This window comes from Podarcis tiliguerta, assembly GCF_965153285.1.
Source record: "Podarcis tiliguerta genome assembly, chromosome: 2".
NCBI classification, from domain to species: domain Eukaryota; kingdom Metazoa; phylum Chordata; class Lepidosauria; order Squamata; family Lacertidae; genus Podarcis; species Podarcis tiliguerta.
This window is the reverse complement of record NC_139535.1, coordinates 45,532,624-45,548,488: the sequence shown is the minus strand read 5'-3', so window position 1 is coordinate 45,548,488 and position 15,865 is coordinate 45,532,624. Positions and strand designations below refer to the sequence as shown.

Here is a 15,865-nt window from a genome sequence, read left to right as displayed (position 1 = left end):
TCTGCATATAAATATTTAGTTTCAAATGCCTGAAAGTGCGTGTCTCTCTGTGTGTATGTATACAGTATGTAGGTGAAATCCACTTTACCTGATTCTGTTTCAGAACCTCCATTTGATTGCATGGAGGCTGACATGAGACATAATACAGATAAAAACTATGAGTTGGCAAGGATACTAACAGCCTCAGTTCACTAATGCAACTGTCTTACTGTCCTTGGAGTTTTTTGTCTAGATAGAAAAGTAGATCTGTATTAGTAGTCCATATATTTCTGGAGAGGCTACTCAGAACTGATCTAGACACTAATCTGATCCAAAAAGGATGCAGGCCACTTCAAGCAGGGCAGGATCTGGGATAGCCCCTAGCAGGTGTGCCTACTCTAAGGTGGAGAGGTGTCTTCGGCCCCCTTAATATTTGTTGGAAGCAGGCAGGGCCTCCTCAATGTGGAGGGAACAGAGGAGGCCAAGTGTGGAGCTCAGTGCAGCACAGTTTCAGTGGCTGGCTGCTCCAGAGGGCTCAGCCTTCAGAAAATGTGATGTCACACATGTGAGCTGCATGCAGGGCCCCCTCAATTTTGGAGGCAACTTGACCCTTTGTGTTAACTCCCAGGAGCAATGGAATTAGCTTTGGTAAGGGTCTGAGCTTAACTGAGCAATTAACGTGGTAACTAGGCAGCTTCCATTATCATCGTGTTCTCTGCTACTTGTTAGAGCTTACGAAGGAGGGAGGGCAAGAAGATGATGAGAAACTGGAGAATTTGATTCTTTGATTGAAGTCAGAATTCCTGGGTTTGGGGAACAGCCAAGTGATGAATCCTCTAACTCTGGTCTCCTGCGTAGTGCTCTTCCTTAGATTGCATCTGAGGCCAGCTTGAAGTTGTAGGATTCTTGAGGCAAGGACCAGTAATCCACCTCCAAATTTGACTGAGTCATCTGGTGTCCGCTAGATTATACCTTATAGAATACATGTTCCATAGCACAGGTCTTTCTCTAATTCCAATACCAAATACACACTGTGGCGGTAGAAGGGCTGCAGTTTTATATTTTCATAATATGTACTAGTAAATGAGAAATTTCCTGTAATTTAGATGCTGTTTCTGACACTGAGATTTATAAGTTTCCTACAAAAAAATTCCTCCTGAACTTCAAACCCTCCTGCAAAAGTTCATATTACCACAAATTATCTGTAATTTGTGTGAAATCAGAATTCATCTGGCTACTTCATTTGCAAACACTGCCCAGCCAAATCAAGCAAAGATGTTAAAACCATCCATATATATATATATATTTCCAACATCAGCAAGTATTTTTACTCTTCCATTATTTTCACTGTGATAGCTGATCTTTGAGTCCCTTTTGGATATTCCTGCAGAAAAAAAGTTCAAAGGGCATGTAGGACCAAACATTTTCTATAATTGCCTATGTGCTTGCAACCTACACTTGAGATAGAGGCTGAAAAAATACCATATTGCCCCCAAAGAGCAACAGTGGACAGGCGGAGTCCCCCCAACCCCAGGTGACCCCCAAGCAGAATAATGACTCAAGACAACGTGCTATGGGATTAAAATTGGCCACAACTTTATTCAGATGTAGGGAGACCTTGGCTCAGGCATTGGGCATTTATCCTTCCCAGTCCCCAGCCTGGGAGACATCAGGGTTGGCTCCCAGTACATTTCTGAACACAATTTAAAGTGTTGGTGCTGAGCCTGAAAGCCCTAAACGGCCTCGGCCCAGTATACCTGAAGGAGCGTCTCTACCCCCATTGTTCAGCCTGGACACTGAGGTCCAGCTCCGAGGGCCTTCTGGTGGTTTCCTCACCTCGAGAAGTTAGGTTACAGGGAACCAGGCAGAGGGCCTTCATGGTAGCAGCGCCCACCCTGTGAAATACCCTCCCACCAGATGTCAAGGAAATAAACAACTATCTGACTTTTAGAAGACATCTGAAGGCAGCCTGGTTTAGGGAAGTTTTTAATGTTTGATGTTTTATCATGTTTTTAATATTCTGTTGGGAGCTGCCCAGAGTGGCTGGGGAAACCCAGCCAGATTGGCGGGGTATAAATGATGACGATGATGATGATGAACTGACGCTTGTCCTCACCCCAGTGTGTATGCCTAGACAGACACCATTCCTTGGATTTACTAACCCTATTCCTGAAATCCTACAGTATGGGAAGCATGCTTATTCTGCTTGCCTAGGCTATGAGCATCATTCTGCCTCCAACCCCAACCCTGAGGTAACATTCAATTGTTTCCAGAAGCTGCACTGTGAACAACAGAAGAAACTGGTTTTCTTTCTTTCTTTTAGCTTGCGGAACAAGCTATTACCTGTGAGAGTTTAAAAATACATGACCAATGAAAGCGGATAGTGTTCAGCCTGTCTGTCATATGCCTTGTTTGCTGACAGCACTGGATTCTTAAATGGTTTGCCAGCTGCATCTGTCTTGTAAATTGGGCTGGTAATTGAGTATGCCTAAAGCTACTGGCCACAAACCACTCATTTTGGAGTCATCCCATTGACCTTCTGTACTGAACCTGAGCACTGAGGGTCTCTCGACAAGCAAAGTTCAGCTTCTTTTTCTTGGAGGCCTTAAGGCCCTGAGGAGTCTGTTCTTCACTGAATATGGTCAATACTTGACTAATGATAATTCAATAAAAGACATGGCCTTTTAATGCAATATTACTCACATGAATATTGATCAAAACCAGTAACATTTGTTAACTCCTTGCTAGATAGTTATTCCTCTTGTATGCTACATTGTTGCTTCTGCCATCAGCAATATAGAAGATTAATCAAAATTGGTTTTATGTAGAAACACCACAATCAAACATGTATTTTGTGAGTGACACAACAAAAAGAAAATAATCCATATGGCTGCTAGGAAAGATAAAATACCAAATTCTGGAATTTAAGTTTCCAATGCATATCTGAGTTTTGGTACCTTCTGGCATTGGTTTTAGTGGTATGGAAGCTGTTCCTCATCATTCTGTCATCTTGGAGAGTTGAAGTCACACCACAGCTCATTTCCATGATTGTGTTGCTTCTGCTCTGGTGTGGTAGGAGCCGCAGAGAAAGCTCCTTCTATACAACCTTGGCTCTCCAATTATACCAAGTAGTATTCGAAGCAATGGCGTTGCACGGGTTCCTGTGCCCTCAAAAGCTGGAAGGGGCTCTTGGGAAGCAGGCTCGTTTTCGAGAAGTAAAATCTGGTTAACTGATCTTAACTAACACTTGCTGGGATGTGTTGTGAAACCACCTTGAAGAAAAATGCATTGCAGTACTGAAAATGCAAGTGGTCCCTGTATAAAAAATGTTGCAGTAAGGTGTGGCAGACATCCATGCCCTTTTACAGGATACTCCATTCCACCCCACCCCCACCCCTTCCTTGCTTTCCATTGCTCTCCCTTCCAATAATCAGCCAGCATTCTGTGGCCACGGAGTATGCTCAGTCCCCATAGGGCTATTTTGGGCATATTTTTTAAAAATCCCCTTAACGTTTTGGTACTTCTGAAAACCTTGGTATTCCCCTAAGCCTGCTGATACATCCACCTTGTCTGTGGAAGGTGTCATTTGGCTATATAAGGATCAATTATGAAGACAATGAGCTCACTTTATAGGATGGAAGACAAGGTGGGTGAAGCTATTCATAGGTTTATATGTTGTTAGTAGTAAATATTCGGACAGGATCTGTATCCCTCAGCTGAAGCATCTGTCCAAGAGAAGCTTGAAGGCTGCAATCCCATGTACACTTACCTGGCAGTAACTCCCATTGGACTCAGTTGGGCTTACTTCTAAGTAGACAGAAGTGTAAGAAGCAGTACAGTTGTACCTTGGTTTTCAAACAGCTTAGTTCTCGAACATTTTGGCTCCTGAATGCTGCAAACCCAGAAGTAACTGTTCTGGTTTGCGAACTATTTTTGTAAGCCGAACGTCCAACGGGGCTTCCTGAAGACAATCAGAAGCTGTACTTTGGTTTCTGAATGTTTTGGAAATCGGACAGACTTCCAGAACGGATTCCATTCGACTTCCAAGGTACGACTGTGCTGTAATTGTAAGCTTCTGCACAATGGAATTTTCACAGATATACCCAGGTGTGTCCCTTTGTACAAAATCAGGAGACCAGGTTGCAGAACTCATCCTAGCATACAAAAATCTGTTTTCCCAAAGCGTATTTTATATAGTTGTATATCTGCTATTTTTCAGGTTCAACAAAAGATTTAATTGAAACTTGCTGTGCTGCTGGACAACAGTGGGCTATTGACAACAATGAATGCACAGAAATCCCTGTAAGTGGAGCTGATGGCGATATTTGCAGGTATGTAAACTAAAGTTAAGAAGCTGAAAAATGACAAACAGCCTGCATTTTATAATCTGACATATGATCCATGTTACACACATACAGGGATTATCCACACTTACCATTTGCCCTGCTCTTTCCACCCAGAGCTCCATGCTTTAACACTCCATGTCCAAGCGTGCCTTTTCTCTCTTTTTTGGCCCCAAGCTTTTCTCACAAAAACCTGTTCTTTAAAACTTAAATCAGACCAAACATCAATTCAGGTTTTCTGCAGACTGACGTTTGTTCTGATTGAGCTATAAAGAGCTAGTTTTCACCAGGAAAGCTCTGGAGGGGTGGGAGGAGGGATGCACCCAGTCACAGAGCTTTAAATTGTGGAACATGCATGGAAAGTGCAGAAGAAAGATATGGATAAGCCCATCTGCGCACATGCTGCATAAACTTACTGAAGTGTGGCAAGACGGCCTGACATATATATAAGGAACATTTCTCTCCCAAAATATAGAGCCTTAATGAACTTGAACCTTTTAATATGCACATTCCTCCAATTACAGGAGAACAATTATTTTGGCTTATCGCAGATCATACGATGATTTTTTTAATGCTATAGATGAATAAGATAAGGCCTTTAATTTTGCCTGATAAAAATCAAGCTCCCTGCTGAGAATCTGTGCTAAGTGCAAAAGTCTGTTTCTCATAAACGGCACACATAAAGTGCACTATGCAAAGGACTGTGCATATGGAACTGAGTTAATGGGATGCTTACTTTCCGTCACTGCCACCTGAATCTCGGCCTTTACAAAGTCTGTTTCCCCAGCGTAATCTCACAGAATTGGATATGACCCATTTGCTAAGAAGTGCACTATTATAGTTACATAAAGGAATCAAGACTCTTGGTCTAAAATAGCAGGAATACTGCAATTAAGAAAATGTGAGTCAGTTTCTCTCTCATTTGTGGGGGGAAATGTCTAGCACAAATGGAAACTAAATAAAAAAGATCAAATTTTAAGTAAATGAGCTCCTTACAAAGGGATTTAGAATTTAATTAATGGGTCTTTCTTCTCATTCCATATGTAAATATCAGACTGAACTCCTGCTCAAAAGATTATACTCATTTCACTGCAACTTTCTATAGCAAGTTTACAAATAACCAAAGTAGATCTGATATTGGTGGAGTACAGGAGCTTAGCGAGGAGAAAAAAGTGCACTTGGTGATAGAAGCATGATATTTGGTATGTATTTATACAAAGAGGAGCTTGTCAAACCACCTCATTTTATGCTTTTATAGCAACTGCACAATTCCGCCTCTTCTCATGGCCTGAGCTAATGGAAGGTGTGGACTGGATATATGCATACTGAGCCAATAAATAAAGAATGAGAATAACTGAATCCATGTTTGCCATGGATGGAATGGTAATGCTTGTCTCTGGCAGGATAATATAACATAGGAGCCAACCTCTAGGGGCCAAGTTCCCTTTGGCTCCCTGAATAAAATATTTGAGGGGGCTGGTCCTTCCCAAGGTTGATGAGCATTGCCATTCAAAGAGTGTGTGCGCACTGTGTCATGTGATCTATTACATTGGGGCATGGCTTACCTGCCCCCCAATATTTTATTCAAGTTGGCACCCCGCAATATATAATATTTCTATGTTGATCAAGACCTGGAATGTATGTTCCTGCATAGGGACCATAGGAAAGTGCCTTATATTAAATCAGACTTGTTGGTCCATCTAGAACAGAACTTTCCAGGATTTCAGAACAGAGACTTACTCACAAGTAAGCATCCAGTGGATTGCTGGGCATCTTGCAGACCCCCCCCCCGAGATGGACAGTGCTAATAGTCATGTTGTTATGGATGCATTTTAAGGACATGGAGAAACTAATTTGAGACCCACCACTTGGCCCCTAGATCCTTCTGAATCACGGTTGCTAAAATCACGGTCAACTCTAGGCAGTTGGATCATGCAAGACCAAGATTGCATCAGTTGCGCTAGTTGCCAATGCATTCCCAAGCCAAATGTAAAGTGCTGGAGGGACGGGGGGAATCTCCGGGTTTGGTGCTGCTGGGTGTGGTGAAGCAAACCACTAAAGTCGTCAGCACTGAACCAGCTGGCAAGCAGATGGTTTAAACCTGCTGGGTGCTGCTTTGCCAGCACAAAGCAGCCCCCTGCAGCCAGCAGGATTGAGTGGAGAAGTGCAATCCTGTGGGAAACATGCTGGCAAAGAAGCCTGCAGGATTGATCCCTGCAGGGCAACAGTGCCATGAACCTAGAGCTCCACTAACATCATTCCACAACCTTCCTGTTGCGGCAAACACAGTCCTGCCTCTACACACACACACACACACACACACACACACACACACACCTTTGCCCCTGCTGACCTCTTGATTCAGCATTTTGAGTTGCAAAATAGTGCTGCCAATCTCTTTGGCGTGTCCAGTGGTGTCAGTTCTTACTGAATAATGGCATTTGCAAGTAGAAACCTGCCTTTTGTGAGCAACATGTGTTTTATTTGTTGTAGAATTGCTCAGAAGCAGTGTTGTGTCTCGTATTTAAAGGAAAACAGCTGCATTGCTGGCATGATTGCTGCCAGAGAAGGTGAATTGTGTGGCCCGGATGAAAGTGAGACCTGCGGAGGATCGTTTTATAAGGCAAGGCACAATGCTGAAACCTTTGTGGTACCATTACTAATTCAAATCAGGTTAAGCTTTGGCACTTTTAAGGGTTTGGCATTTGTTCTCTCTCTCTCTCTCTCTCCTTAATTGCAAAGCATCATGGACCAAGAATGAAAATTTCACTTAGCTAAGCATTTTGACTGCTCATATTTATTTCTCTGCTTCAAGCAGATGCACAATCTTGAATTTCAGGGCCTTCATTTTAATTTGCTTTTCCATATATCTAATAGATAAGAATTTCATTAGTGCATAGCTTAAGAAGTCTATCTCCAGTATTATACTTAACAGCATGTTACTTGCTTTTTAAAAATCATATTATAGATAGGGAAGTAGATTACATCAGCCCTTAACCACTTATTGGATTGAAGCTGAACTGAGCAGTTGAACAGAACACTTGACTTAGAGGAAGAAATGTTTGACTCCAGAAACTTTAGCTCATAAATAAAGATTGATGCAGATGCTAAATTAGGGGGAGGGGGAGGGGGATTTGCCCTGGCAAAAAAAAATATTGCACAGCTTCATTCACCTCATTGATTCCCATACAATGGAGCCTTGCCAGTTTCTGCCTGCTTAGGATCTGACTCCTTATTTATTATGTCCTTTCTTCCAGATTGTAGCCAAACTGAAGGTTTCAGAATTCATTAAACATTGATCACCATTTACAAAGTTGTTTGATACTCCCGAGTGTAATTTTCCATTGCCTCAGCAGGAAATGCATTAATCCTGCCAAGTCTTGTAATATCAAAGTGTCTTATGAATAACTTCTGTTAGTATGAAAAATGTAAGGTCATTCTTGGTGCAACACAGGGGTTAATTGGTTGGTGAGGCTTATTATTCCTACTGAATAATCTAATTTTCAGGACATTATTACAGTATTTGATTATTTCTGAAAATGAGTAAAAATGCTATGCTGAGATTTGTGTTATGGATCATTTATCTGCAAAGGATGTTGCTATGATATAAACTGTACAGCCCAGTTGCCATAAAATTCCTAGTGAGGGAACAGGCAGAACTGCTTGTCAAGGACGCCTCAAAATTTCGGGAATTACTTCTTTGTGCAGTGAAGTCTTGTTCCATGCTCATTATTTCAGAGAACGGGGTTGTGATTTCATGCATGCTTACCTGGGAGCAAGTCCCATAAAAAGGTTTGATGGGACTTGCTTATGAGAAGAGATGCACCCAATTGCATTGTAAGCAGCATTGTAAGTCAGGGTGGTGTTACTGGTGCAACTACACCTGGTCACCTATTAAATAATGTTGAATGGTGAGCTGTTTGAAATAGGAAATGCATGCTGTGTTTGCTAGCATTCAGCCTCCTGCTCTTGGCAGTGGTGGCTAGTGCCCATTGGGACTGGGGGTGGAGGAGGTGGAGCCAGAGCCAATGGCAGGTAAAGCCAATGACATCACTTGTCCCCATCCTCCTGCTTGCTTTGTTCAACAAGTGTGGCATTGAGATGATAGCTCAATCAGTAGAGCATGAGATTCTTAATTCCAGGGTTGTAGGTTCTAGCCACACATTGAGCAAAAGATTCCTGTACTGCAGTAGTAGTAGTAGTAGTAGTAGTAGTAGTAATAATAATAATAATAATAATAATAATAATAATAATAATTTAATATTTATACCCTGCCCACCTGGCTGGGTTTCCTCAGCCACTCTGGGCGGCTCCCAACAGAATATTAAAAACAAGATAAAACATTAAACATTAAAAACTTCCCTAAGCAGGGCTGCCTTCAGATGTCTTCTAAAAGTCAGATAGTTTTTAATTTTCTTGACATCTGATGGGAGGGCGTTCCACAGGGCGGGTGCCACTACTGAGAAGGCCCTCTGCCTGGTTCCCTGTAACCTCACTTCTCGCATGGAGGGAACCACCAGAAGGCTCTCGGTGCTGGACCTCAGTGTCTGGACTGAACGATGGGGGTGGAGACGCTCCTTCAGGTAGATGGTTCTTGTGGTCCCTTCCAACTCTACAACTCTGTCAGACTAAGGAGAAGGAGGAAGTTGAGGGCCAGGGCCAGCACTGGGGCTGGTTGTCACTAAGAAGGCAGGCACCTGGGGGCCAGCTGGGGGGCAGGCTGATGTTGGCAGTCCAGGGCTTAATTTGCCCTAATGGGCCAGCCTTCACTGGCTGATGGTTCAAGGAAGATGCCTTCAAAAGAACATTTAATAATAAGACTTCAAAGAGTATTTTTGAGGCATAGAGAAAATGGGATTGGGTTTCCCAACTACAAATGTGCACTGTGGGGTATTGGCAAGAATGAGCAAACAAGATGAATGGGAAAGGGAAGCATATTATCATATCTGTATTACTGGATTGGGTTGTGGTGAATGTCACTAAGACTGGTGTAACACTTAGTCCTGAGGGCATTCTGTTTTTTTCTGAGACAACCCAATCAGCCTTACAGCCTTAATTGTGCTTGATAAGCTTCGTACAATTCTGTAATTCTGCTTCTCATTCCTTTGATTAAGGGTAGTGTACCTATAAAAAAAGAAATAAAATAACAGATTCCTTTTATTGAGCCAATTAATGTTGGTTTAAAAGCATGCGTGCTCTTAAACATCATTTAGTATTCTGTGGCAGGCTACAGAGATATGAATATGAAAGCATCCGACACACTGAAAAGATAAAACCTCAAGCCCAGATGGAGGGAAGTACAATAAAGATGACATCTGTAAGAGAAGAAGGAAGTTAGAAGAAAAGAATAAAAGCAGGCGTGGAAAACATAAAAATGCTGCAGGACACTCTGCTCATTAAAGATTCCAAGTTTAGTCCATAATGACACTCTAGTCTACGGAAGACTCTAGGAGGAATATAAAATGTATTTATGTACATTTGAATTTGTTTACTACATTTTGACGACTAGGGTCCTCAAAGTAGCAGATTATAAGAAAAATAAAACATCAACAATGCAAAACATTATAAAATCAGTTCATAAGAACAACACAGATGCAAGATGTTAACAATATTCCATCTTCTTAAACACAAATGAACCAATCCTCTCTTCTTAAGAAGTCAAAGTAAGTAGCCCTACTTCTTAGACGCCTCAGTGGAATAAAGCCATCCTGACAGATCTCACAAAAACCGCAGTGGGAAGGGTCTGGTCAGTACCTTTAGGGAGCAAACTCACAGTGCAGGTCCTGCTATGTTTCAGGTAGAGGCTAATTTTATCTCAGAAGTTTGATAAAACATCACCTTTGCTCCACGGAGACATATATATTAGAGGTGTGCATCAGATTCAGATAAATTCTAAATCCCAAGCTGAAGAAGACTGCTTTTGAAAGGTTTAGAGCTTGCCAAAGGTGAACTGAGAGATCTTCAAGGCAGTGTGTGTTGAAGCACCTCTGAAGTGCTTCATGGCTCCAAGGCAATCCAGATTTTTAAAAAATGCTTCAGACAGGCATCTATTAAAAGCAAAAATACTGTCTCTAAACACCACAGTGGGGAGAAAGCAATGCAAAAGGTCCATTGTGCTTGACAAGCCAGGCTTGTAATCAGAGGGGGTTACTTTACCTGGAAAATAGATTATTTTTAGTTTGCACCTGATTTATTTATTCCCAGGCAAATTCTTATAGGGTTGCAGCTTTAAAGTTAAAAATCGATACCTTGAAAGCAGCCTGTAATCAAAACAGCAACCAGTGAAATTTTCAGAAAATGGGTATGAACTCTGCAGGGCAGTTGTGAAGATGCCTAGCCTTTGGTGCTATTTCCTCTTTGAACTCAGGAGCACTATCCCCTTCACCACTTCCCTCATATGCTATGGGGCCAATTTTGCTGCAGACATTATGAGGCCCAGAGAGAAATGGGCCTGAGATTAAAATAATACATTTCTTGTGACTGGCTGCTTATACTGTCAATCAGCCAGCCTGCCAATGAAGGAATAGGGGGAGGTATTTTGGCATCAGCTCAAAATACACATGAGCACTTTGTTACAGCATTAAATTAACATAAAAACACATTAAAATGTCTCTTTCAGTTGTCTTCTCTGTATTGCACCTAGGAAAGAAAGAGCTGTGGGGTGGAAAACCCAGCTCTTTTTAGTTGTTTTTGTTTGTTGGAAAATTATGTGCAGTTTTATTGTTTGTTGTGGCTTGATTTAACAGTTTGAAAATGGAATCATAAATTGGATGCCGTAGGGGTAATTATAATTACCTGCTGCGATAAATTAAGTTTCTCAGTAAGAAAGAACAGGTCTATTATACTTGAATTTTCAGCTTTGAAACTTCTTGTTGTGGGTGATTGCAACATTTACTAGTAGGTACGGATCGACTGTTGTGTTCGTTAATGTGAATTTTGTCACAAATCATAAAGAAACATATTGGGGGGGAAAATCTGATATATGATCCTGAAACCTTTGTGCTGAAAACAGGGATTTGCAGAATGATGAAGTCCACCATAAAGATGCCATTTTAGCTGCTGAAGCCCAAGCACAATAGGTCTTGTGCAGCTATATTGAAAAGCTGGTTCACACGTGAGCCTGATATATTAAATATGACATGAATTTGTTACAGTTAGTCACTGGGTGACTCAGGGCAGCCCTGCACAGATTCCAGTGCCCCTGATTCTGGTGCAGGTGAAACAAATGCACCCCTGCCTCCCTAATTTTCTTAGATTCGGGCTGATGGCTAGGGCAGCTCAGAAGCATAGCTGTCAACCTTCCCTTTTTTTGCGGGAAAAAATTCCCTTATTTTGGCACCGTTTCTGCTGCTTCCTGCTGCTATCCCGGATTGTTAGATATACTGTAGACTGTCCCTGGGATAGATGAGGCTGCTGACCCCTTATTTTCAAGGCTGCTGATCCCTTATTTTCAAATCTGAAAGTTGACAGCTATGCTCAGAAGGGCCCTCGTGCAAGTGTGTGTGTGTGCAATGGTAGAGGCCTAGCTGGAAAGCTTAAAGCCTGCTGCCACTACAGGGGAGACAGATTGAAGAAAATGTGAACTACCCCACCCCTTAGCTAGACCAACTGCAGCTAGAAGGTGGGTGGAGTCATAGATCTTTAAAAAGTGTAGACTCACGCACGCTGGGCAGCTTCCATTTTGACATGCATTGTTTGTTTTGGGCTTCTCAGAAGTACATAAAGGCAAGAAGTGTGTGTGTGTGGGGGGAGTGCCAACCAGCAATGGTGCCCACCAGAGAGGTGCTGGGACTGCACTCTGGCACACTCCGACCGGAAAAAAAGCACTAGGAAGTACACATTTCTTAGGATGGCCATGCTTCAGTTCATGTATTATTGGGGGAAGTTAGTAAGTTCACTTTCAATATGAATTGAACTGAATTCCTCTCACATTTCTGCCCACCAGTGACGATCATCATGCTAGAAGCCATTTTGGCATAGAAGTGATATATAAATTAGTAAATAAGAATAATATATAGTAGTTATTTGGTGACACTGCCACAGTTGCCGTGCTAACGGTCCCCTTCTCTTGCAGCAATGCTGCGATTGCTGTGCGTTGGGCCTACGAGTGAAAAGTGAAGGTCAAAGCTGCGAGTCCAACCCCAATCTTGGCTACCCTTGCAGCCATGTAATGCTTTCCTGCTGCGAAGGAGAAGACCACCTCATCCCTCCAGAGCTAAAGAGGCACCCTGAACCACTGCCAACAGTGACACCAGAGAAACGTAAGTGCTGCATTGTTAGCTACAGGAAGCAGATATGTGAGGCATCTTCTTCACACTCCGTAAAAACCATCAAGCTGGAGGTAACTTGCATTCTCTTGGCAAACCATTTCCAAGAAATTTAGGTGACTCTCAACTGTAATAGCAATTACTTGCCTCTGCACAATGCTTGGTTCTGCTCCTCTCTCTTCTGTTTATTGCTTGTTGCAGTATTTGTGAGAAGTGCCACATTTTACCATGAGGCCTAGCAGGTTTTATAAGGGGTTGTTAAGGAGAATGTATGTATACCTGTTTTTCCAGCTTACAGAGATGGAGGTTATTAGCATAGAGTTTATGCGATCCACACATATTGAAGGACATGAAATCTCCTTGCTGCAGTAGTACATTTCTGGAATCAAAGTTTTCATAAACCATATCAATATATAGGTGCTATGGGACATAATTTTACAACTACTAGAGAGGCATTTGGAATGTGTGCTTCAATAACATAATATGTATTTCCTGGTATTTTCCCATCCCTTGAGTCTATGTTCTTCAAAAGCATAGCTGAGGATCTGTCTGTTGTCTGTCTGCCTCCCCTTGCTTTCTCGATCAGCAGCCTTTAATATTAAACAAACACCATCAACAAAATAAACACATATTGGAACAAGATACATTAAGCTACCATTATGAAACAAGACACTATGAAATTTATCCCCAATCCAGTGGTACCTCAGGTTAAGTACTTAATTCGTTCCGGAGGTTTGTTCTTAAACTGAAACTGTTCTTAACCTGAAGCACCACTTTAGCTAATGGGGCCTCCTGCTACCGCTGCACTGCCGGAGCACGATTTCGGTTCTCATCCTGAAGCAAAGTTCTTAACCTGAAGTATTATTTCTGGGTTAGCAGTGTATGTAACCTGAAGCGTATGTAACCTGAAGCGTATGTAACCCGAGGTACCACTGTATACTCAGATGTAAGAGAATCTGCACCAATCATGCAACCATACTTATGATATGGTATGGGAATTTCAGTTATCAAACTACATTGTTTGAGTGGGAAATGGCTATCAAAGATTAGCTAATATCAACAGATGTTTCTTACAATGCAATTACTACACATATACATGAGAAATAATGTTACCAAGTGATAACCCTGTTGCTTGATAAATGCCCAGAAGAAGTGGATAATCAGAGGTCTATGAATGTTGAAATAAGATAAAATAAATTGTTGCAAGAGTTGCCAAGGGAACCTCTAGACAAAATACAAAATTCACATCCAAGGAATCTTACTTCCTGCAGCAGATGAAAGGACACAAAACAACCCCTTGGACAAAAATCTTAGCAATGAGCTCAAATTGGGATTTATTCGAATTTCCTGGGAGGTAAAGACTGAGAGGTGAGATGCTTCACGCCTGGCAAATGTGGATTCAGGCTACATGCAGAAACTAAAATATGTTTCATGATAATACCATTTTATTAGATCATTTCAAGTTGTTAGTACTAACATGCACAGTCCTGAACAAGCTTGCCCTAGTACCAGCCAAACAAAGTTTTGAGTTCCATAGTGGGGGTGCTGGTGCTGGATGTGGATCCCCTGGTGAATGTAACGCAAGGCCTTTTCAGTGGTGGCATCCTCTGTGGAACTTCCTGTTGTCTCCCTGCTATTTTCATTCAGGAATCACTTCCAGATCTATTTATTTTTGCAGGCCTTTGTGACATAGTAAGAGAGACCCATTTGCTGTAACTGTATCACTGGTTGTTCTACACTTCGATTACTTTTTTTTTTTTTTTTTTTAGGTTATAGTTTTAATTATGTTGTTTAAGCCTATGGTTTTTTGGATGATGTAAGCCACCCTGGGCTCTGTATGAGAAAGGGGCGATTATAAGAAATAAAACTTAATAAGAAAATAATAATAATTAGATCAAGCTTTAAAATCAGCTGCATCACATCCATCCTGTTTTCTCATTGTTAATTTTGCACAACTCATTTAATCAACTTCTTGGGTGTAATTCATTCATCTCCAGTTACTTCTCATGTGTCCTGCAGTTCCGGTCCTTCAACTGATATATTTATTAATTTTTCACATGATCGGGTGGAAGGCAACTTCATTCGGAACACAAACAGAATTATTGTAGGGAGGGAACCTGAATTGCAGCTGTTGGATTTGGAACTCTTGCCTTGTTCATTCCAGAAAAGAAGTATCAAGAGCGGAGAGAAATGGAGCTTCATGAACTAATGAAGTGACAGTGCTCCATCTAACAAGCTGGTGTCAGGGAAGGGGGTGTCCGGGGAATTCAGAGGTATCTGGAGAATACCCTGAATCCAAATAATCTCACAGCTCAAAAAAAGGCTTGGTGAAATGTAGGAATTCATATAAACACTAGTTTTCATTGTTGTTGTTTTTCCAATTCTCTCCTTGGCACAGATAGAGGGGAAAGATGGATGCTTCTGGGACACAGCCCATCCTCTGTGGACAATGATCCTATTGTGTGGACGCAGGGAGCGGGGTGGATTTGCATCTCTGTGTACCACCCACATAGAATTGCATTATTCCTTTCTGCCCTTTTTTAGGGACTCTGTGATCCGCAATCCCTCTTTGCTCCCATCCTCTGCCTGCCTAAATGACAGGCACTCCACAAAATCAATAACATTTGCTACTTGGTTACAGCATAAAAGCTATTATAAAAGAAATTAGTCCATTGATCTGCCCAAACAATCATTTCGAGCAGATCCTCCTGGACTGTGTGCACGCACCCCCTTTCTTCTTCTCCAACTTCTGTTGAGAGTGCTCCCTGTAATTGCTAGTAATTGTAAGCAATTTCATTCTTGGCTGGAAGTAGCAAGAGAGCTAGCTGAGAAACAGAAGCATTTGCACAAGGCAGCTGGTGGCATGGGTCCTTCCAAGTGCCCAGTGCCTGGGGTGGGGGGGAGGGCGGGAGGGCAAGAGGAGATTTGCCTTATGAGTAGGTTGGGCCTTGTTAAAACCTGGGGTTGATGAGCTGAAAGGTTTCTTCATCCCAGGTGAAATTATGTCTCCTCCAGTCATTTGCAGATGCCATTTTTCCAGCTGTCACTATGGAGATTCTGTACCCTTTCCCTTTCCTGCTCTTTTTACCTTCAGGGTGTAAATTCAGTTACTTTATGGGTGTAACTGAATTATTTTGCTTTAATGTTTCATAAATTATGTTTTTGGAGACCATAAAGTAATTAATGCAGCACACTATTATTTTTGATGTTTAATTAGGTTTTACATAAAACAGAGCACAGTAATATATTACAGCAAAATTCATGTCAGGGAGGAAT

At 41.8% G+C, this 15,865-nt stretch overlaps 1 protein-coding gene across 1 annotated transcript in view; it reads left to right on the top strand.

Annotated features, from left to right (window-relative positions):
- FBLN2 (fibulin 2) overlaps positions 1 to 15,865 on the top strand; it is a 122,014-nt gene that overhangs the window by 58,244 nt on the left and 47,905 nt on the right. The window contains 3 exon segments of the mRNA XM_083420707.1: positions 4,199 to 4,310; positions 6,816 to 6,945; positions 12,397 to 12,583. Coding sequence (XP_083276833.1) covers positions 4,199 to 4,310; positions 6,816 to 6,945; positions 12,397 to 12,583 — 429 coding nt within the window.